General features: G+C 37.6%; 1 protein-coding gene across 1 annotated transcript in view; it reads left to right on the forward strand.

The window, feature by feature from the left end:
• The window catches only part of SMYD3 (SET and MYND domain containing 3), a gene marked incomplete at both ends in the record, with an annotated part of 423,278 nt that overhangs the window by 308,306 nt on the left and 92,061 nt on the right, over positions 1-22,911 (forward strand). The window contains one exon of the mRNA XM_080614921.1: positions 22,686-22,753. Within this exon, the coding sequence (XP_080471047.1) occupies positions 22,686-22,753 (68 nt within the window). The remainder of the gene's footprint in view (positions 1-22,685; positions 22,754-22,911) is intronic.

Below are 22,911 nucleotides of genomic sequence, written 5' to 3' on the forward strand. Positions count from 1 at the left end.
AGATTATAATCTGGTTTTTTACAAAGGTGATTGCTATTAAAATATAATGATTATGAACAAAGGCAAAAAAGAAAAGTCCTTAGGAATGGGAAAGAGAAAATACCTGTTTTGGAAAGCAGATGTTATTCTTCCAAAGAACTGACCAAATAATGTTATGAAAATGTATTCTCTTTCTTCATTTTCTGCGAATCATCATCTCTGAAATCATACAAGCTCTCAGGCTTGTATGTGAAAACACTGGATCAAAACATTTTGAAGTCAGTGGGAGTTTTTCCATTGAGTGTCATGAACTCTGTGCCAGATGCTTGTGGCTTATGACTTGTCATAGCATGCTGGACATGGGGACCATGTTTCTCCACTTTCCTAATGCTGAAAATGGGGAAGTAATGTTTTCTGCATTACAGGTTGCAGAACAGACAATAGGTTTTTACCTAATTCTTTGCTGATGAGCAAAAAACAGGTTTTTGTGACTCCTTTCAGCCTGTGCAGCTACCAAGCATAATTTTTGTCCTTGTAATGCCAGCACATGGTGGTTTTGAATATTATAGCTCAGATGCTAAAGACAGAAGGTCCTTAGTCATGGCAGTAGTGGGCATCTGCTTATGATAGCAAATGTTACTATCCTCTTCCCAACTTCTGGTGGCATTAAAGACCGAGGAGAAAATGATCCTTAAAGACAGAATTTACTTCTCAATACATGAGCTAGTTTTGTTGGGGGATGTTTGAGACATGCTAGTAAGCAATTTCTTGCAGGACTACAGATTCCTTCCTTCTTACCCACACATTATCACACACAGTAAAAAAACCCAAACAAAACAAGATCTGTTTTCTCAGTGATGGCAGTGCTTCATGATTACATTTCTGTGATCTTATTAAGGGCAAGGGAACTCCTCATTTTAGTTGGTTTCAAGGAAGAAAGTTGCAGCAAGTGTTCGGTTTCTTTTTTGAGAGAACATTCTCTAGTGCCATTCTTCCCATAAACCAATGAGATTTCCTTTAAGCACTTAATATTTGATGTTTATTTTTTTTTATTTTTTTTCTTTTTCCTTTGAATGGAAAGTATAATTGAGTTAAAACAATATTTCACTGATGAATACTTCATTTACAATAAGTGGTAGTAATTTTATCTGTCACTCAGGGTGATGCTCCCTTGTAAATCTACATTTAAGAAAACCTGCTGGTTTCTTCCCTAGACTAATTGGAAATCACAGTCGATTAAGCAACATTTCAGAAAGTGATTGTTTTTACAAATAAAAAATAGAAGTCAGAATTATCCAAAATAATCAAAGGAAAATCTCTGTATATCTTTTTCTCACAGAAGTACACTTTTATGATACAGTGAGATATTGGCATCTGTCTGTCAACCATATGAGATAGCCTTATCAAAGTCAGTTAATTCTAGTTAACAGTTCAGGTATGTTTGAAACACGGATATTTAGCTTGCTTGGGTTTATGTCAGATGAACAGATTTTACATTCCAAGAGGTTTGGCGGTAGTTAGGCTCTGGGCTTATTTAGTGCAGAAAACAGGGTGTGACATTAGGACAAGTTGTAGGAAACACAAACAGTCAATTTTTGTTGTTGCATTGCATTCTGATGAAATCGTATTGTAATGCCCACAGTACAAGGAGAAAACAAAGAAAACAGGGATACAGAGCTGTAGCATTAGATCAGACTATTTCTATGAGATGCAGAGCTCTGGGTCACAGAGAGGGTAAGTGATTTGCCCAAAGCCGCAGAGGAAGTATGTTGCAAGTCAGAGGTTTGAAACTTGGAGTTCAGATTTCCTATTACTCTTCCTTTACTGCAATAGTTAGTGAGCATTTTAGCCAAACCCCACCATATCTTTTCTCTCACTCATAGTATTTATCACTGTCTTTCTATATTTGCTAACTTTTCGTTTTATTATGTAACACAGAAAAAAAAAATAATTCAGGAAGGCAGTAGCTGGTATATTGTTACTAATGTGCGACAGTTTCTGGTAGCCCTCTTTATATGTTGTGTATTCTACCTCCTGAACCACTAGAATAATGATTTGTGACTGAGTGTATAGCCAAGGGCCTGTCCTAATTTGCACTGTTAATATTTTAACTGATACAGTAATATCCCTGCAGGTCATTTGAAAGCTGTGTAGTCTATTTGCTGAAGCAATGTCACATAGATTAGAATTGTGAGTAGATGATTGTAAATGATTAAGTTAGCATGTCTTAAGAAGTTACCACCCTTGAGCTGAGTTGCAGTGACTGATTGTTGCATGCTTCTATTTCATGGCAGGTAAACTCTGGCCAGTTTAATGCTAACTGAAGTCACTGTGCAGTACAATGAAGCTTGAAGTTGCTTACAAGCTACCTAAACTCTGATTCATCTGTCAGTGTCAATACAAGTTCACACACTTGACTGTTAGATGTTTCAGAAAATGGATTTTGTTTAGGGATGTGTGTATGGCACTGGAGACTGCTGCTGGCTTCAGATTATGTTTCCAGTGCAGGTGCATGGCAGCACACCAGCCAGCGTGGTTGCTCTGGCACGGGCATTGAACACTCTGTTCTTGGGACAGTGTGGCCTCTGTATGCTCTCGACTGCCTTTGAGTTTTCTGTGTTTACTGAAGTAAACAGTGTCGGATGTTGACATCTTTATTTTCAGTAATTAGCATAATAAAATAAATGGGGAAGCAACAAAAGGGCAGGCAAAGTTTCTTGGAAGTCTCAGAAGTGTTGCTGTTCCCTGCTAAATGGCTCTATATACATATAATTTTGGCATGTTATACAGGGAAGGGCAAGGCATGAGCCAGAATACTAATTTAAGATTCTTTTATCCAATGGAAGACATAGATTGACACAGACACGGTGTTTTGGGTATCACTGACGCTCTGTATAGCCACAGAGTTGCCCTCAGAAGAAACAGATTTTCAGAATAGGACCATAAATGGACGTGGGCTGTTGGGGGAGCTTTTGGGACGAGATAGGCTTCCAGACTACAGAGTGCAGGCTGATAGTTTGGGAGTGCTCAGGCACTACAGTGAGTGCTGCCGATGTAGGGCTCCAGCTAGGCAATTTAGAAACCTAGACAGAGATTGTATCTGGCATATTTTTAGAAAACAATTATGCACATTCTTTTGACTATTTAAAATGATTTTGAAAACTCTATGATTCATCAGGCATGTTGGTTTTAAAAACCAAGAGATGCTGTTAGAGCCTGAGAACAGAGATGTATCTTTCTGAAAGATTCACAGGGGCTTGATTTCATTCATCCACCCACACAGTCTGAGATAAGCATAAGAAAATTGTTCTACTTCAAGACAGAAAGTTAACTGGTTTGAAAAGCTGTCTTGGAGGTCAAGGGTTTCTGTGGTAGATCTTCCACATTTTTATTTGATCAATTTGATGATGTTTCTTAAAGTCCACATATGAGTTGTTTGGTTTTCTGTTTTAGTGTTCTCAGAGCAGAGAATTCACATTTTGACAAGTGTCCTTCTGTACATTAAAAAAGGATGCTATCATACTGTCATTGCCAATTAATGTTCTTATTGCTATTTTCTTTCTTGTGATAATGTTTAATTCATTCTAACCTTAACAGAGATTGCTCTCAAAAAGAAATGAGTCTCAGACAAAAATAATTCAGCAAATGAGTTGGACCTAGGTAGAATATTTAACATTACAAAGAAAGCAAACAATTTCCTCCCTACTTGCACTTTCGTCATTACCTGATGGATCCTTCACTGTTATGAATTGTAACAGTACCATGTGAAACCTGCTTGAATTGTCCTGAGATGCATGGCTGAGGAACTGATCCAGTACTGCCAGCACCTACCGGGTCTCAAGTTGGGTCTGACCATTATAAGCGTGTTTACATTGCAAGCATGTTTACTGCAGGGGTTCTTCTGGTTATTTGAGCAATTGAGAAATCAAATTAGTCCAATCATATGGTATGGAGTCTGTTTAGCAACACTGTTAGAAATATATTGTAGTTTTATGATAATGTCTTTATTTGTGATGTTGTATGTACTTTGTAGTGATGTAGCTGGTTGAGCCCCAAGTGCCTGACTTATGACAGTTTAGAATGAGACTTCATTCTAAAAATTTTACCAGAAATAGGAAAATCCTGGAAAAAAAATCAGAAAACTCCCCAAACCTCATGTAGGTTATCGCTCACTCAAGTTAAATCTGCTCTCCAGTATCACAGCAACAATTGTAGGAAACAGGCATTTCTGTAAAATAGTTAATTCTGCAATATGGCATTTTCTGAGAAAGCAGCAGTTGAAGCTAGTTTACAGATTATCCTTAAAGTCTTCAATGTCAAACCCATATTCTCCTCTGATTAGTCTAAGCCACAGATGCTTTTGGTTATAATCTATAGAAGAGAGATTGTCTGGATAAAACTTATCATCAGGTGCTCGGTGCCATCTAAGTCAAACTTCTAGACTTTTGTTAAAACCTTGGTTGCTCGAGAAGGAACCTTGTAGTCTGCTAATGTAGATGCTCTTGCACTCTTTTAAATTCATGGCTTCTACAGAGTTGTTTTGAATTATGTCTTGTATGAAGATGGAGGGAGAGTTCCTGAACAGCATGAATTATGCAAGTATTTGTGGTTTTCTTTTACTTGGTGGTGTTATTGAGGCTTATGGAAAACACCTAGAAGGGAAAACTTACATCTCCAGTGAGACTGTGATTTGTGTGAAGCACAATGCAATGTGACTGTATGAGAATTGTCTTATTTTCTTGAAAAAGCCTTGTACTTTGGGCATTATTCACAGGCGGCTATAGAGCATGCGTTGACAGCAGTATGGATGCCTGTAAAAGCATCAGTGAAGGTTTCAGAGCACCAGAAATGTGTTGAAATTATTTTTGAGACATGATGTATAATTCAGAAAATAAGTGCATGGTCTAAAACTGAAGTAGATCATGTATTTTTCTTGTGGTTTTTAAGAAGTTGCATATGGGTTTGAATTAAGACTCTCTAGTTGGGGGCTACTGTGAAAACAAGCCATGGAAATAAGTTACCATTTATTCCAACCTGCTCCTCCTAAAGTGGCAAATAACATAGATTTCATTGTGCACTTTGGGTGACTCCAAGAAAAGCAACTCATATTGTCTGTCCACTGAAAATGAATAGTAGTGAATGTTTTCCTACACACGCAATTTTCCTACATGCATTGTTTCCCTATATATATTCATATATGTCCTACATGTATTAGTTCTTTCACTTTCCAGACAAAAAAAATACTTTTTTTCCCCCTAAAATTCACTATAGATAACTTGTATAGGGGCCAGAAACTGCACATGCTTTCAATATACAAAGAGTATAATTTTGGAAAATACGCAGTTAGTGATGAGTTGTTTTTCTTCTGTCACATCAGAAGTTTGACTATTGAGGGCTATTTCCTCAGAAGGGGAAGGAGGAAGGCAGCTTTTAGATATTGTCACATTTTCTTGAGTGAAAAAAATTAAATTAAATTGTTCCAGAATTGCTGTGGTTTTGTTGAGACCTCTTTTGCAGACGTCTGTTTATGCACTAGTTTTCTGTTAAACCTGTTTTCTGCAGTATTTTGTTAGGAGTATTCCTCAGTCATGGAGGGTGAGGAGGAGGAACAGAGAGTATTTGCTGTCAGGCTGGCATAATTATGTTTCCATTGTGATTATGTCTTAAGTACTGTAATCTTCTCATAGCCATGACCTGATTCACACAGGAGAAAGCAAGTAATGCAAAGTGGCACTGTGTGGGCTGGGCTCTGGGTCCCCCAGGACCTTGGGGCAGCCAGGACCTATCCCACCTTCCTCCTGGTCTGACAGAGCCACCTGCATTTGAGGGTGTAGACATGGCAGCCCCCCACTGCCACTGCTCTTCCCCCCGCCCCCAACGTGGCCCAGGTGACCATTCCCCAGAGCGGGCACCCCTTCAGGTGCACAGCAGGTGCCGAGAGGCAAAATCTCCACTGCAAAGGCAGGCTGCAGTGTTCGGGATGGCGAATGCCCTGCAGCAAGTGGATGAGGTGGGCTGCGTGGCCTCCCTGTGCTAGTTTGGCTGCTCCTGTCCACAGTTCTTCAGGGATTTTCCTTTCTGATTCATGGTTGAGCTTTTGAAAGTGCTCTGGTGCTTTGGTTGATGAGGGGATTTCTTTCCCTCCTCTTTGTGTTGCTCACTTTTTTGTTTTCTGTGATGAGTTTGGTCTGTAATGGCAGTTAACAGGCATACAGTAATCTGCATAAATGGGGAAACGCAAATGCGGACTGAAAATGAGCCAGAGAAGTATATTGGAACTACCAGCTGATTTCACAGCATCATGCAGACAAGACGGAAGACATGAAATAATACATGGCCTCTTAACTGGCATAACATGACCAACACTGTGCTTGCAGATGTACTGCAGCATGGAACCATCAACATGTGCCACAGGGAAGTGTAAAGCTAGGAATCCCATTTCTACTGCAGATTTTATGCTTCTGTTATTTTCTTAAGAACATTAAGGTGTTTTCTTTTTAACTTTAAACCTTTTTGGCTGTTGGACTTGATGATGTTAAAGGTCTTTTCCAACCTAAACGATACTATAATTTTGTGATACAAAGACTAAAATAATTTCTTTGTTATGCCAAACTGCTGCTGATGTGCTCCATGGCCTTAGTGTTACATTCAACTTCTTTATGATTCAGTCCCTCATTTCTATTCTTCACTGGGTTGTTGTAACGCTGAACTAATTAATATTATACATTGTTTGATGTCCCGAAGCAAATATATACACAAAGCTACAGATATACAGATAAATAACAGTATTTCAGGCCTGATGAACTCTGGTTTCAAACTGTAATTTATAATAACAAAACTGAATTGCCAAAGTGAGAAGCAGAAACGAAGCTTTGTGAGAAGCTGCAATGAGGAAATAATCTCCCAAAATATTACCTTTTATTCGTTCCTTCTGATGAAGTGCTCCATTATTTTACTTCCTGATTTTGAAACATTATTTTTTTTTGATCTCAGTTATTTTCAGAAAGCATTTAAGTAGTTTTTATCCCAATAATGAGCTGATAATGAGAGAAGGAAAGTTTCTCCCCAAAATAATAATTCCCAGGATGGACTGGGTGACAATTTCTGTGTGGGCTAAAAAATGATATTTTCCAAGACTTATTGTTCCATTAATTGCTGCTATTCTAGTGTAGGGCTTCTTCCAGCTTGTCTTTGGGATTGTTATTTACATTTAGCATCTATGCTGCAATGCAGTCACAATAAGCTACAATATTTTCAGTTTTTAAGTCAGCCAATTTGTCTGCAGAGTCTGTGACTGTCACATTTGCAGTATTTGAATATGAATTTTTACTGCCTAGTTCATGATTGGCTCATTGAATTCAAAACCAGCAACAACAAGAAAGAAAGATTTGAGCTGATTTTGAATAAATTATGACAGATTTATAATTACTTTCATGGGTTCCAAAAGTAAAGACAGAAACTGCTTTTGGAGGGTTAATGATTTGTTGAAAATTATTTGCTCAGCTCTAATTAGGATAAACATTTTTACTCATGGAAATGAAGGGGATGTACAGGCTTAGATGTTTATTAATACAAGTGTGTAGCTTTTTTTTTTTTTTGTTTGTGAATAATTTTGAAACAAATAATATCCCAATTCAATTACTGCGCCGTCAGTTACTATGGATACTTGGTTTGTGAAATGTGTGGCTTTATGGCTAAATTTCTGCCAAAGACTGTATTGTGAAATAACAAGTCTTTTTTTAGACAAACACATGAAGTGGCATGAGAGTACATTCATAGTCATGCACACAGATCTGGCAGAGTGAAGTCTGTGTAAATATCAGTGAGATATATTTTGCAATCATCTCTTTATATGTCTTGGAACAGATTCGTCAGATCTGTATAGATAGGGCTTTTTAAATAATGGCTTTTATGTAGCCGTTCGATCACTATTTTTGTTTTAACAAAAACATCTCTGCTTTGATCTCCCCACATGCCAGTACTAATGCATCTCTCCTAAAGCCTGGTCAGCTTACCTGCCCTTTGCTGTTGTTGCCCAGTCTCATGGAAGTATTGTCACACAAACAGATCATTATTTAGTTATCAAGGCTGAGCATGGTTCACTTGGTTTCTTGCTTTAACATGTTTCCTCTGGTAAAAAAACTTCTGCATTCATTTCATTAAATATTCTCAAGTGTTATTCAATGACTCATTTACCAATAAGCAACATCTGAAAAAGCCACCCCACACAATTGTTACTGTTATGTTCCCATCTCATGCACAGGTCCTGGGGTTGTCTGTGACTCTTCTGCTTTGGGAATCCTCCCAGTGGCCAGATTCTGCATGAAAATCACATGTCTATTTAATAAAAGATAAGTTTAAAGTTAAAATTACTCTTTTTTACAGTAGTTACATTTCAGAGACTTTGGATGCAATAAGACACAACTAGTTATAATTAGAATGGCAATACTTAAGTAAATGGATGAACCATTTATTGGGTGTGGGTTGTAGGGTGACTTACTAAAGCAGGTAAGGCATGGTAGCAGTAAACTGTGAGGTACCCTTTTGAGGTAATTGAGAAAGCTCAGCTGATAACCAAACTTCTCTGTTTGCACTTGCATAAGCAGGGCCTCTTTCTCACACAAGAGCAAAGCATGAAGATTTCTCCATCTTTGAATGTCTGACTAGTGTGTGCAAAGTTAGGTGACAAACTCTCTACTTGTAGAGCAGCATCAGACAACCATTCAGTCAAGGTATCAAGGAAGTATTCATTCTTTCAATCATTCTTACAATAGGACAGCTGAAAGTGCAATCTCTAGGTGCTGACTGGGTGAGAAGGGATTGGTGGATGGACCCCAGTGTTTATGCAGCCACCTTTGCAAGGTAAGGTGTATGATTTGTGTAGCCTCAGTTGTCCCACAGATAACGGTTTCCTTAGTTAATAAGAGGCAGTTTTTGTGAATTGGTGAGAATGAGAGTCAGGGACCTTGGGATCCACAGGCAGGTGGAGTTTTGGCTTCAAGGGGCTGAATTCAGCCCTGCATTTACATGAAGACACAAAAACTGCTGCACCGGCATCTATGAGAGTACACTGCCAGGCACTTACAGGCACATTCCGTGTCAAAGCTGGATTGCTGCTTAGAACTGCTGAGTGAATTAAGATATGTAACATCCCTAATTTTTAAAACAGAACTTTACTTATATTCTAGTGGAGCCTGCGTGTTGTAACACCTTTGAGTAACAGGTGGTGGAAATTAAACACTGTTGGCCTTGACTAGTATTTTGCCAGGTCCTCTCCTCTATAGTCTTTCTGCAATCACACTGTTAATAAATGCTCATGAAGAAGTTGTCTGTTTTAGCTTGTGTTTTGAATACATTATCTCCTGCAATTTTGGCTTCTATTTTATTTCTCTTCACTTAATTCAGTTATTTTATAGTTTTTGTTACTTTTCCTTCTTCTGCTTCCTATCTTTATTAAAAATCATGGATGTGTAACTGGATGGTTTTCAATGTGGTTTGGAGGAACAGATTTAGAATTTTATATTTTGTCCAAGGGGATAATTTTCACATATTTGTTTTTAATACAAATTGAACAATTGATTTAAATGTTCCATCAAGACTGTTGGATGCATTGCTATCAAAGCAAGTATAAAATGTCAAAAAAGTAATAGCAATGATGTGTAAGAGAAGTAGGAACTTGGTTCATAGTTAGGAAGAGCTTTGCCAATGAAAAGAGATACCTGTTTCAGCTTCACTGAGGAGGTGATGTGACTTACTGCCTATGGGAAAACACTTAGACTCAGTCTGGAAAGACTGGTCACACAGAACAGATCATGCCTTGAGTTAAACTTTCAAAATGTTGTGCATTTTCATTAAGATGAATTTTCATTACTCTTTTCTGTCATAACATATAAAAAAAGAGAATTGTTTCCACATTTGTTTGTGAAAAAAAGCATGAAGTTTACTTTGTTCTCATATGGCTCTCATAACAACAGATAACAATGAAACTTCACCTAGTGTGATATTGCAATTTTTGTTTTAAATTCTTATTGTATCATGAATGGATCCTCAGGGTGAAATGTCTAGAGTTTAGGAATTATTTTATATTTTTACCTCATCCTATTCATGAAAATACAGCAATTTAAAGATAAAGTTTTCATAGGCAGTTGGGAGACAAGTCCCAGAGGGAAGAAAAATGTGCTCTTAAATAATCATGGCCAGAATATTGGATTTTAAAGGTCTTAGTTCATCAAGGAAGAATGCATTTTGGCATGTACATTTTTGGCATTATGCTTGGATAAAACCAGTATGAACATAAGGAGGAGAGTCAGTGTCAAAATGCAAACTGTGAGGAGAAATGCAACAGTAGATTTGAAAAACCTCGTGCCTTGTGGTTCATATTTCTGATCCAGTTTTGCTCTTTCTTTGTTTCTGTGATGTTTTTGAGATTGCTTCAAGGTATAAACATAGAGTTTTCATTTGAGTCGGAGGTGAGAAATTGGGTAGGATCCAACTTGCATTGTTGTGACCAAAAATTAGTATGTTCTTTCCTATCATGCTGGGTTTTGTCAGGTGTAATAGAAATGCCAGCTGTTCCTTGTAACTCGCTGAAGTCACTGTTTATCTAACTGGTTTGCTTGTCTTGGGTATATGTAAAGATCTGGTTTGCACAAAGCAAAAATAAAACCAAAAATGAAAGCTCAAGGTAAGGAGTATGAAACGGTAAAGATCTGTTGAGAGCTAATCCGCATATCTGAAGAAAATAACATGAAGCACTAGGAGAATGTTGTGAATCAAAGGAGTATTTTGTAAATCTGTAGCTGCCTTTGTAAAGCCAGCACAGCCATCTTGGTTTTCTTGCTTGAAATATGTAACACAGCACCATGATAATTTTCTCAAACTGTAATGAATGTTGGGACCTTGAAATGCAGAGATTGTGTCTGTTCTTGAGGTTTCTGAAATCTTGAATCTGCGTTATGAAAACAATTGAATTGGCTTAAAACTTGTGAGATGAAGAAAATAAAATCAAAGCATATTGGTATGTATCAGCTTTCCGGGGTATACTAGTGATGTTTATTTTCCTGGTCTTGCATATGTGGTTAAAGATGATACAGCTTTTCCTATAAAGAAATATTGATACTTGTTGGAAGGCAAAAGTGTCACGTTCACATGAAACAATACATGGTTATGACAGTCAATTTGTAAATATCATTTGAATGCCGGGAAAACAGACATTTTTTATAATGGCAAAGTTTCAGTGCCTTTCAAGCTAGAGGGAAAAAAAGAGTGAAACAAAATTGCATTTTATTTTTGAAATGTTTGGCCAGCTTCCCAGTTTGACTAGGCAAGCTACTTAATGCTATCACATCTACTGTCTGGTTTGTTGTTTGGGGTTTTTTTAAACGTCTTTTTATTTTGGTATTTAATAGGAAGTTGAGGCTTTTGTGATGAATAGCTTAGGTCAAGAATTAAGCAACACAAAGTTTGCAGATGTTTAATAGCAAGGATTTGTTTTGTCTGAAATGGACAGAATTTTAACCACATGGAGTTAGATCACCCAATTTCAATGCTCACAGAAATTTTAATTCTAGTTCAACTTGTGAATCTTCTTCCTACCTAACTGTTGTTCTGTGTAACTCATCTGATGCCAGTGAAGTAACTGCCAATTTACATTAATATAAGCGCAAATTTTGTGCTCTGATTTACAAGCTTAAAAAAAATAATTACAGACTTTAAAAAAAAATCATAATTCAGCGTGGATTCTAAACAAGAACAAATGAACAGGCAGTGGAAATTTTTTTTTTTTTTTTTCCAAGCTTATTTGTATGAAAGTGTATCATTTATCATTTAATACTTGCTAAAATCATCTTTCTGAGAAGTTGTCAGATTCTGTTCCTTTCTCTTAAATCTAGTTCATCTCATAGAGCTGGGGAAAGTTCTGTTCACAGGAAGGTTTCTTTGCTATTTGAGTTTGTGGAAGGGCAAAGGTGAATGAGTGAGGAGAAAATTCCTTTGCTAATGCAACTATTTCCTGTAGACAGCAATTATATGCAGGTCTGTGAACTTTAGTTAGCTACCCACAAGCATTTGAACTGTGAGCTCAGCGCACTGTTTGTCTAACCTTTCTTTATTTCTGTATTTCCAAGATATCTGATACAGACTTTTTAATTTTGTTGTTTTATTTTTTTTAATGAGTGAAAGATCAAATAATGCAATTATTTGAGCATTTTCTCACCAATTTACAGTCTGTATACCTTAAGAGAGTTTACTAAATAGGAAGCATATATCGGAGTTTGGCTTTTTCCTGACTTTTTCTGCAAGCTATGATTCTAGCTGTGCTAATAAAAGCTACTCTCTACATAGTTATTTTACAGTTCTTTTGTTAGCTTATTATCTGTTGTCACGTTGACGAGGAATTCTTTGCTGAGCTTAATTTATAAGCTTATTTTCAAGTAAATAATTATTTTTCTTTTCTCTACTAGTACTTAACAAAATTAAAAAGAAATAAACCCAAAATGTAAAAGGGGGGTTCTTCATATTCAGTACCAACTAACCAGGCATTTCTGAATGGAGCAGGTCACAGCTTCCAGAGCCTTTTCAAGCAAAATCCCCCACTCTGTCCTACCAATGGGAAATGCAGCTCTGAGATGCTTTGGTTTATATTCTGGGTGCCAAATGCACCCTGTGGATCCAAAGGAGTAGAGCAGGATTGTTTTGTTTTGTTTTCTGTCTTAACTCCCTGTCATTTCCCAATATGGTCAAATATAGTGCACACTGCTAGCAAATTGTCTTTGGTATTGTTAAAATCATTGACTTACTGTGGCTCATTGTCAAATCAGATTGTCCAAGACTGTCAGACTAGCACTGTGGGAATGAGAAAATGAGTGGCATCAGCATGAAGACTGTGCCTCACAGTAACTAGAAGTGTATGTACTGTGTTGAGACTAAACATGTCTAATGTTACGGAATTCCAAAAATTAAATTATTTCAACTGTTTCCTGATCAGAGCAATATTTGAAATAGCAAAAAAAAAAAGAGATGTAGGAAAAAAAATATGCTGCCTGCAAATCCTTGGGCAGTTGATTTTCCAGAGTTACTAAGAATGCACACATCTTATAGAAATACAAAAACTCCTTGAATACTGACTACTTGAATTATACAGGCCTTAAAATTGCTCCTTTAGCTTTGATTTGTTCTGCGTATCACATCACAGCTTTACCTTAAATGTATACTGTTCTATTTTGTCCAGAGAAGGAAATGGAGTTTGACTTGTATTTTCTGCTATGTCATATCCTGCCATTTTCTGATATGATCATATTTACCCTTCTGTGCCAGTGCACATGCTCACAGTGCAATCGGATTTTCCTTTCAGTCAGAAGGGGGTCTAGAACTGTGATCTGGATTTAACCATCTCTTCAGTGCCTTTAATAGACAGTTACTCTTTTTTCCTCCCGAAGACCTCTCATTAAGGCAATCAGCTGTGTGTTTCAGGGTTAAATACATAGTGGGCTTTTTGTTTCACAGTTTTACTGTTTGTCCTGTTAAACTTCAAATTGCCACCTGGACTTAATATATTTGATGAATATCATCTGGTGCCCTACTCCTTTTCACTGGCTTCAGGCAGTTATAACCTGTTTCATGCAGAACACCTTCTGTGGTACAGTATCATCAGTCATATATTTGACAATGCTATTCTTATGCTGTCTGTGGAAGTAAGGCATGAGGGTGAGTTCAAAACCATTTTACAGGCATGTGTTAAGCAAATGCCAAAAGGCTGAAAAGGGCTTTATTTATAAAATTCTACATTGGCATTTTGTGAACAGCTCATATAATTTTCAAATTATACTTTTGCATGTAATTTAAATTACCTGCTCTCAGCAGATGTTTGGTCTGCAAGCAATCTGGAAGAACCCAGTGCATGTTTCCTTTTGCCTTACCAGTTTCCAATGGTCTTCAGTTAGGAGAAAGGTGGTTTAGACCACTGATGGTGATGGATTTACAAAAAGGTATGTCTGGCCCACTGGTTTTTAGAAGTAGTAATGTCACCCAGTTTGTATAATAAGAATAAGTTGAAAAATAAATTGTGTCTAAATAACTTAAGTACATTTTTGGGTTTTTTTTTCTTTAATGATTTGTGAAAAAGAACAATACTTATTTCTTTTTATAAACTGTCAAAAGAAAACTAGTAGTAGTTTATCTATAGGGAAAGGACATAAGAAAAATGGAAGGAACTGGCAGCGATATCAGTATTCTTTTGGGCCTTGGCGTGGAGACATTTTGACAACCTGAACTTTTGTCTGGTTAATACAAACCAAAGCAGATTGTAGTTGACATTGCTTTGCAGTGGTCATGGACACATACAGGTTTACAGTGTCATATGCTGGCATGAGTGGCTTTTGTGTACTTTTTTTCACTGGTCTTAGTTTCAATTCTAAAACTCCCCAGTCACCTCTGGTTTAGGCTGTAACTTAAGTTGCAAAGTGAGACTAGAGCTGGTTCAAAAAAACTCATGCTGTTTATGAAAAGAAAAAAAAAAGTGAGAAAAAATGTTGGGGTTTTTTTTCCTCAAAACAATGTCAAAAAAGCTTTCCACATTTCTAAACTAAACTTTTTTTTTCTTTTTTTTTCCCTGCCCTTTTCAGAAGATTTTTCGAAATCAAGCTTTTTATTAGTTTAAGTTTTTAAGATTTAAAAATACGCCATCACATTTTGGAAGTTACTTTTCTTTTTTTTTTTTCCCTACTCTTTTTGAAATTTCCTCCTTTATAAACGTTCTGAACTTTTGTGCTTTCAGAAATTTCCTAGTGGGAACAATTTTAAATACATTGTATGAAAAACATTTTCCCATATTTTTATCTCCCTCTGCCCCAGTATAAAATATATTCCCTTATGAGGAAAGGCTGAGGGAGCTGGGTCTCTTTAGTTTGGAAAAGAGGAGACTGAGGGGTGACCTCATTAACATTTATAAATATATAAAGGGTGAGTGTCACGAGGATGGAGCCAGGCTCTTCTCGGTGACAACCAATGGTAGAACAAGGGGTAGTGGGCTCAAACTGGAACACAAGAGGTTCCACTTAAATTTGAGAAGAAACTTCTTCTCAGTGAGGGTGATGGAACACTGGAACAGGCTGCCCAGGGGGGTTGTGGAGTCTCCTTCTCTGGAGACATTCAAAACCCGCCTGGACGCCTTCCTGTGTAACCTCATCTAGGTGTTCCTGCTCCGGCAGGGGGATTGGACTGGATGATCTTTTGAGGTCCCTTCCAATTCCTAATATTCTGTGATTCTGTGATTCTGTGATATTGTTGGGCAGTATTTAAAGAGTGAAAAAGGAAAGAGGAAAGAGAGGAAAAAATCCACTAAGCCAAATACACCAGAGCCAAAGTCTTATGATGAACTTCAAGAGGTAAATATGCTAGAAGTTCTAGCTCAACAAGCACCTCCAGAAAGAATAACAATTATATTTCTTCTGTGAGAATAAAGTCGGCAAACCCTCAAACACTTAGGCTAGGTTTCATCTCACCTAACTTAGGCTGCCTAGCCTAAGGAAATAATCTGGGTAATGAGAGCTGGCAGACAGCAATTTATTCCACCTGTATTATTAGCTGAAGTTATAAAAGACTAATTCATTAATGTTTTGCTTTTTTTTTTTTTTTTTTTCCTATGTAATTTTCATACCAGCAACCATAACTGAATCTCAATCTAATTTTCCAATGTTTATTTTTTTAGTATACTGTTACAAAGCAGATAAACAGCTATCTAACAAAGTAGGCAAGACAAATACAAAGTTAGTCAACCACTCCTGGATGGCCATGAAGTTTGATCTCATTTGATAAACAGCAGTTTGTTTTCAACAGGGTGACATGCAGTGGCTTTTGACATCAAGTTAATAACTATGCCCCATTTCACAGGAGTGGAGTTACCGGTAGGAAAATGAGGATGAAAAGAAGGATGTCATGCCTCTACTCCACTCCAATTAATAATGCCAAATGCTGCAAGCATACTGTAATGTGAGCCATTAGTGGCTTTGCAGCTCTCTCTCTTCAGTTCTGCTCCAGAAATAGATCCATTTCAGTTCTGTTCCAAAAAGCAGGAATAATGACATTTGCAGAGCTGGGTAAAAGCTAGAATTTCACCAAAGGGAACATGAGACTTGCTGACTGTTGTCAGAGGAGAAATTTGTGGAAAGGTTAGGACAGGTTGCACAAAATTTTTAATGGGAGCCCTACAAAACTTCAAGTTATTTCATGTTACCCAAAGAGTGCAATATTTTTGCACGTTTCAGGCTTTACGTTTTCAAGTTTCATGTTCATGACTACACCTTGCATACTCTTAAAAAAAAAAAGTGTGCCTATAGCAAGCATAACATTTGTCCTGATGATGATGGCTTTGAAATTCTTGGTAATCAAATATATTTACCTGCATGGCTAAATATTTTTATTTGAAAGATAGGAGAAGTATGTTTGGGGTTAAGACAAGACGAGGTAATTTGCCGTGACCTATTTTCATTCCATTCCAATCAAAATTGCACCACTTGACTGACTACTAAAAAGGGGTGCCTCAAGCACACTTAACTTTAAATCATCTGTTAATGTCAGGCCAAATTTCTGGTCTGCTACCTTGTAGGTGGTGACAGCCCTTTGCAATGGATACCTACCTGTGTTCTGCACACTTGACAGAAACTTATGTGCTAGGATACAAAAAAAGGCCTGAAATATTGATAGTTGATGTGAAGAAAGATCTCCAAAAACATAATATGAAGATCTAACAGTTGGAAACCCACATCTTTGCTGTAACTAGCTCTGAAGTAATGGTAGTCTCTAATTCAGCAAAAACACAGATATTTTGTCACAGAAGATTAATAGGACAAATTGTTCTTGAAGTAAAATAAAATGTTTGTGACTTCAGTCATGGTGTGAAAGAAATATAGCTTCTCCAAATTTTGTGATATTGCAGCAAAATTTGGCTTCTGACCAATTGTCACAAACAGTTAAGTACTATTCACCATCCCTTAGTCTGAAAATCTAAATAAGACAAAGCTTTCCCAAAGCCATACTAAGATGTTTTGATTTTTGTCTGGAAGAAAACACCAAAGAATCATTCTTCTCCTTAGTTTATTTTGATCCTTCTGATGTCTCTCATCTGGTTTTGTTTCTGTGGTCCTTGTGGAAGCCAGTAGATAAGTACAATGCAATGCAGAACTGGATTGATAATTCCTGATTTAGTAAAACATGCAAGCATGTATATGCAAGACTCAAAGGTCTTGTTTGCAAGTGTGCCTTGTAACAGGGCTCCTTTCAGCATGCCATTCTGGTAGCAGATGCCTTCCCACCTTGTCCTGTCTCCTCTCTCCTTCTGTAATACCCTGTCCAGTGGACAGAGCTGTAGTTTCAGACCAAGAAGCTCTGACTGCATGGGAAGCCTGGGTGTCATGGGCTGTTGGCTACAAGCAGCTGAGTGAAATGCACTCAAAACAGGGGCTTCACAGGTCTGTCACTCTCATGGCATACTGTGCATTTACAGTTTAGCGCTGTTGCTGTGTTTAGCACTGTTGCTCTAGCGCTCCATGTGCCAAATGAAACCATTAGCAGATTTAAGATCTATCAACCATCTGTGCCTGCTATCTGTTCATACTTGAGTGGGAAAGAGCTGTCAGTGCAAAGTTATAGCGGGATGTAGTGGTGCTAGAAGGTCTCTGGGGTATGCCTTGGTCATTTGAATTAACGTGCCCCTTGCATAGTGTTTTCTGCCCATCCCTTCCTCCTGGATAATATTTGAGTCTCTTGAGAAGCCCATTGACATGAGAACTGATTACTGCATCTTTTATTAAATATTTGCAAGTGACCAGGAGTACCCAGCCAGCTTTGGTGTGAATGAGAAACTTAATAATCCATGAAGGCTTTTTAATATCTTTAATTTACATTATATTGGGTTCATAAATTAGGGAAAAAAAGTGTTAGTTACAGCTTTCTTCCTGGTGGTTGGTTAGAATACACCAGCTGTGACACGCCATTTGCAGAGATGGCTGGAGACATTGTATGTAAAAGCTAAAAATGATATTGAACCCATCAGTGCAAGATAACTTTTGGTAGTGATTATTGTAAAGGGCTTCTTGCATATTTTGTAAGAGCTGCCTCACTGTGTTGCAGGAATGTACAGGAACACATTGAGGATAGAATGATTGATTGTTAGTCCTGGTGTTTGTGATTTGATCTGTTCAGCAAGTGTTAGGCAATAATGATTCAGTTTGTTGTTTTTTTCCCTCATACTCCCTTATTGACATTTTTCATTGTCTTAGTGTCTGAAATTCCAAATCTAGAATGTCCTGCTATCATGTCTGAGTCTGTTTTATTTAATTCAAGTGCAAATCCATAGTATAAAGCAATATGAACTGAAAGCAGATTCAACTCATTCTGTTGCCAAACTGAAGCCTTCATATCCTGTAAAATGCAAACACCGAAATAAATCTTCATGGCTGTCCACTAGACTGTGCATCTGGGAGAGAGAGATATTGCTCAGACACTAGCTCCAGACATCTTGAGAACAGAGACCTCCTTATGAGCTAAATTTACAGAGTTTTCATGTGTCACTCAGAGAGGAAATAAATTTTAACAGATTGCAGTATTTTTTGTTTGCTGATAAGGTATGCCTGAGAATAATGGCCAGTCAATAAAATTGGTGTACTCTCTGTGTGTTTACCAGTCTGCGAAAAATTATGTCTTCTACTTAGGTTACCTTAATGAGTACAGGATACTCCTCTAAAACGTGCAGTCTCTCAAACAGAGCAACTCTTTTTACTTAATTCAATCAGTTTATATAATATTATTTGTTGTTTGAAATAGCTGCTGCTTTTAAATAAACATGCAGGATTGATTGCCACGGAGCCAACTCAAACACTGAAAATTGACTCGCTAAATTGTTAGTGAGCTGTATGGCCAGTCAGGCTATGATGATAAGCCTGGAAGAGCTCTAGGATATTCATAAGTTTTGCATTGCAAAGGTCTGAAAAGTCTGTGGCTCTCCCCTGAGAGTTTTCCCTCGGTTCTCATGGTGGGAGATGTGTTATTTCAGAAATGTTAGAAATGGCAAGGCATTCATCTTTGCAGCTTTGAAGTTTTGAAATATGTGGGTATTTTCCCTTATCTGTGAGTGTAACAACCTTTGTGAGTACTCTGTTCTGTCTCTGTATGTGGATATGCAGGTTTAGTGCTGTGTAGCTGGATAGAGAGGAGTTTTTAGAAGAATCAGAACGGACAAGCTGAACAGCACCACAAATTAAATAACTGAGATTAATGATCCTGCAGGAGCTAAGATGACAAGGGCATGCCTTTGTAAGATAGAGCCTATTTTTTTAAGTGCCAGATTGCTGAGGATTATTTATTCTTTATTATTTTAAAATTGGGATCACACAGAATTAGAACCTGATTATAGTTTAAGAGCCCAGAAAGCCAACCGTATCCTGGGCTGCATCAAAAGGAGCGTGACCAGCAGGTCCAAGGAGGTGATCCTGCCCCTCTGCTCTGCTCTCGTGAGACCTCACTTGGAGTATTGTGTGCAGTTCTGGGGTCCTCAACATAAAGAGGACATGGAACTGTTGGAACAAGTCCAGAGGAGGGCCATGAGGATGATCAGGGGACTGGAGCACCTCCCGTATGAAGACAGGCTGAGAAAGTTGGGGCTGTTCAGCCTGGAGAAGAGAAGGCTGCATGGAGACCTCATAGCAGCCTTCCAGCATCTGAAGGGGGCCTACAAGGATGCTGGGGAGGGACTCTTCTTTAGGGACTGTAGTGATAGGACAAGGGGTAACGGGTTAAAACTTAAACAGGGGAAGTTTAGATTGGATATAAGAAAGAAATTCTTTACTGAGAGGGTGGTGAGGCACTGGAATGGGTTGCCCAGGGAGGTTGTGAATGTTCCATCCTTGGCGGTGTTCAAAGCCAGGTTGGATGAGGCCTTGGGTGATATGGTTTAGTGTGGGGTGTCCCTGCCCATGGCAGGGGGGTTGGAACTAGATGATCTTAAGGTCCTTTCCAACCCTAACTATTCTATGATTCTATGATTCTATGAAAAAGGTGGGTCAGTTAAGCAGAAAAAAGACAACACAGGGTGACTGCAAAACCTAAGGGAAATACTGTGATGCATGACAATGACATTGTTTGTTTTCTCTTGTCGGTTTTTTGGGTTTTTTTCCCCTAGAAATGGAATTAGTTAACTTCTAGATCCAGTCGGTTTTGATCATAAACGAGTACCTCAGGAGCAAGCAGCTTATCTGTGCTCTCCTACGGCAGTGTTAGATACTCCAGATTTATTTCAGCTACATCTGTGAATCCTGGGAAGCTAGGAGAATGGATTTTTTTCAGGTATGGTCTGCATCATCAGCTCCTGTGGTGGACTTTTGAACTGAAATCTCAGAACTCGCCATGGTAGGACTACTCTTTAGCTGAGATTTAAAAGCTCCTATAAGTTTATGTAAATAGAAATGAAGATTCAGTAGATTTTTAGACTTTTTAAAAATCTTAAAGAAAACAAAAACCAACCCTTCCTCAGTTGATACACTACGAAGATTTTGTATTTGATACCTGTCACCGGCTGCTGACTGTCCATGAAGGGTTGTCATTAAATCAGAATTTCTTATACCTTAAATGACAAGATCTTCCTCCCACTACCATCATCTCAATTCCTCCCTCTCCATTTCTCCATTTGCTGAGGACAGAAAGTATCCATAACAGAGGTTACTACTATCTGTAGTGCACTTTATGTGTGTATCACCCTTTTTTTTTTTTTTCATACCTGAGTTTAAAAGGGGGGAAAGATTGTCTCCAAAGAGGTTAATCACACCTCAGAGCACCTGAAAATCTGGTGTCTGAATCTCAGAGCATGCTTTCGTCTCATGTTTTTCTTCACATATATCCTGGTATAAAAAGCTAATGCATGTCTAAGAAAAAGGAAAAGTAAAACTATTGTGACTTCTGTGTGTAAAACTTTTCACATAATAGAATACATGCCTTCAATAGAAAATGGTGAAACAGTCTGTAACTACAGAAGTCAAAATTAAATATTGTTAATATAAACATTTTACGGTAATAATAGGACATTTGCAAGGAAGAGGGATTCATATTGTTCTAAGAGATGTTTGACCTCTGCTACTTCATAATCCATTGGAGAGCACTAAGGTTCACATAAGCTTACTTTCTTTCTCTTTTACCTGGAAGGCATTATTTTTTCAATAAATACCAAAATCAAGTCAATATTTTTAGAACCAGGATAATTGCCACTTTAAATGGACTAATCTTTGCTCTGAGGTTGTCTGACATTTTATATCCAATGCCAGCAGGAAAGAAATAATAAAGATATATGATTTTGGTAATTGATAAGGAACATTTGAATGGGTCACATAAATAACAAGACTAATCAAAGTATTGTCTAACTGTTTAAAAAAACACATGCTCGTCTGCATGTACATTTATTTAAATTAACATTGCTGTCAGAATTTGTGAGAAATTTTGAACGAGGATTTCATTTTCACCTTAAGGTTAATGATCTCATAAATAATAATTTGTCAACGTAGAGGATTAGATATACTATTGAATTGCTTAGTGTACCTCTTTAAAATAGAGGTGTGCATTTACTGCTCTGGACTATTATTACTCTACGGATAAAATTGCAACTTTCATATCTGCCAAATCCTACTCCAAGTCATTTTTTGTTCTAACAGGAATTAATGATATTAACAATCTAATGTTATGCAGAAGAGACTTGGGACTTTTCTGGTATATGAAATATCATGCAGTGTTTTTCTACATAAAATATATTATTATCATGTTACTGATAACTGACCAACAGGTTATCGAAAAAATAAAGTAAAAATAATCTGTAAAAAAGAAATCAGATATGTAAAAAATACGTAAGGAACTGAGTCCTGGTTCTTGTTTATGCTGGTGAAAATGATACTTGCAATCATTTACAAAGTGCTGATCTGTCTTGGAGGCAAATACCAAGAAACTTAAGTTTGGGGTAGGGTTATATCAACTTGCAAGGAACTTCCATTCTTCTCCACTCTTTTCTAAAACCACTTTAGCTTTGTATGAAGAATACTATCAAACTGAATATTTGAGATTTAAATGAAAGGTTGCATTTCTCTTGAATAGCAATTTCAATATGCATTTCTGTGGGATCTTGTGAACCAAAATACCCACAATGTGAAAGATACACTATTGCACAGTCTTTGTGTTTATTTAAATCCATATCAGGTTGCCACAGTCAAGGCTGCTATTTACTTCGAACCTTCCCATATTCTTTGGGCTCCACTGGTACTTATTAAAAGGTGCTGAGACAGCCTGACATCAGTGGAGTCCCTGCATGGAAACAGATGCTCTTTTTATCAGCAGTCACTGTCATCTGCTAGGTTGTCTCTGAGCTGAGCTCCTCAGGCTCTGTGTAGTGTGCCTTTTTTCCCCCCACTCTGGACAGGAAGGTAGGGCCTCTGCATGTGTTTAACCCCACATTTTTGCAGGATACTGATATTTCTGATTTTAGTTCACTGCAGTTTTACAGGAGAGTGTGTCCCACATGTGGTTGCTCTAAAATGAAAGAGCACCAGTGTTGGGTTTGAATGTTTCCCATCCAATTACCAATTGCCCCTTCAATTTATTTTGAAAGTTTTTTTCACTTGAGTATGGGGTTTTCAAATGATTCTGGTAATCCTGGATTTTTTTTCTTGTTTTTACAGGTGACCTGTAACTGTTTCACCATCAGTAATGGAGAGATGCAGGATGTTGGTGTTGGCTTGTATCCCAGGTACTGTGGACACTGCTTCATTCACAGGCAAAATCTATGTTAGGGGCTTTTTTTGTCTTTTTTTCTAGGTAGCTGTAAGGGCCATCAAAGCAGCAGGTAACATTTCTAAATGAGAAACTGGGAAATGTGAATGAATAAATTAAAGGAGGATAAAAAAT

The sequence above is a fragment of the Psittacula echo genome, assembly GCF_963264785.1.
Source record: "Psittacula echo genome assembly, chromosome: 4".
NCBI lineage: Eukaryota > Metazoa > Chordata > Aves > Psittaciformes > Psittacidae > Psittacula > Psittacula echo.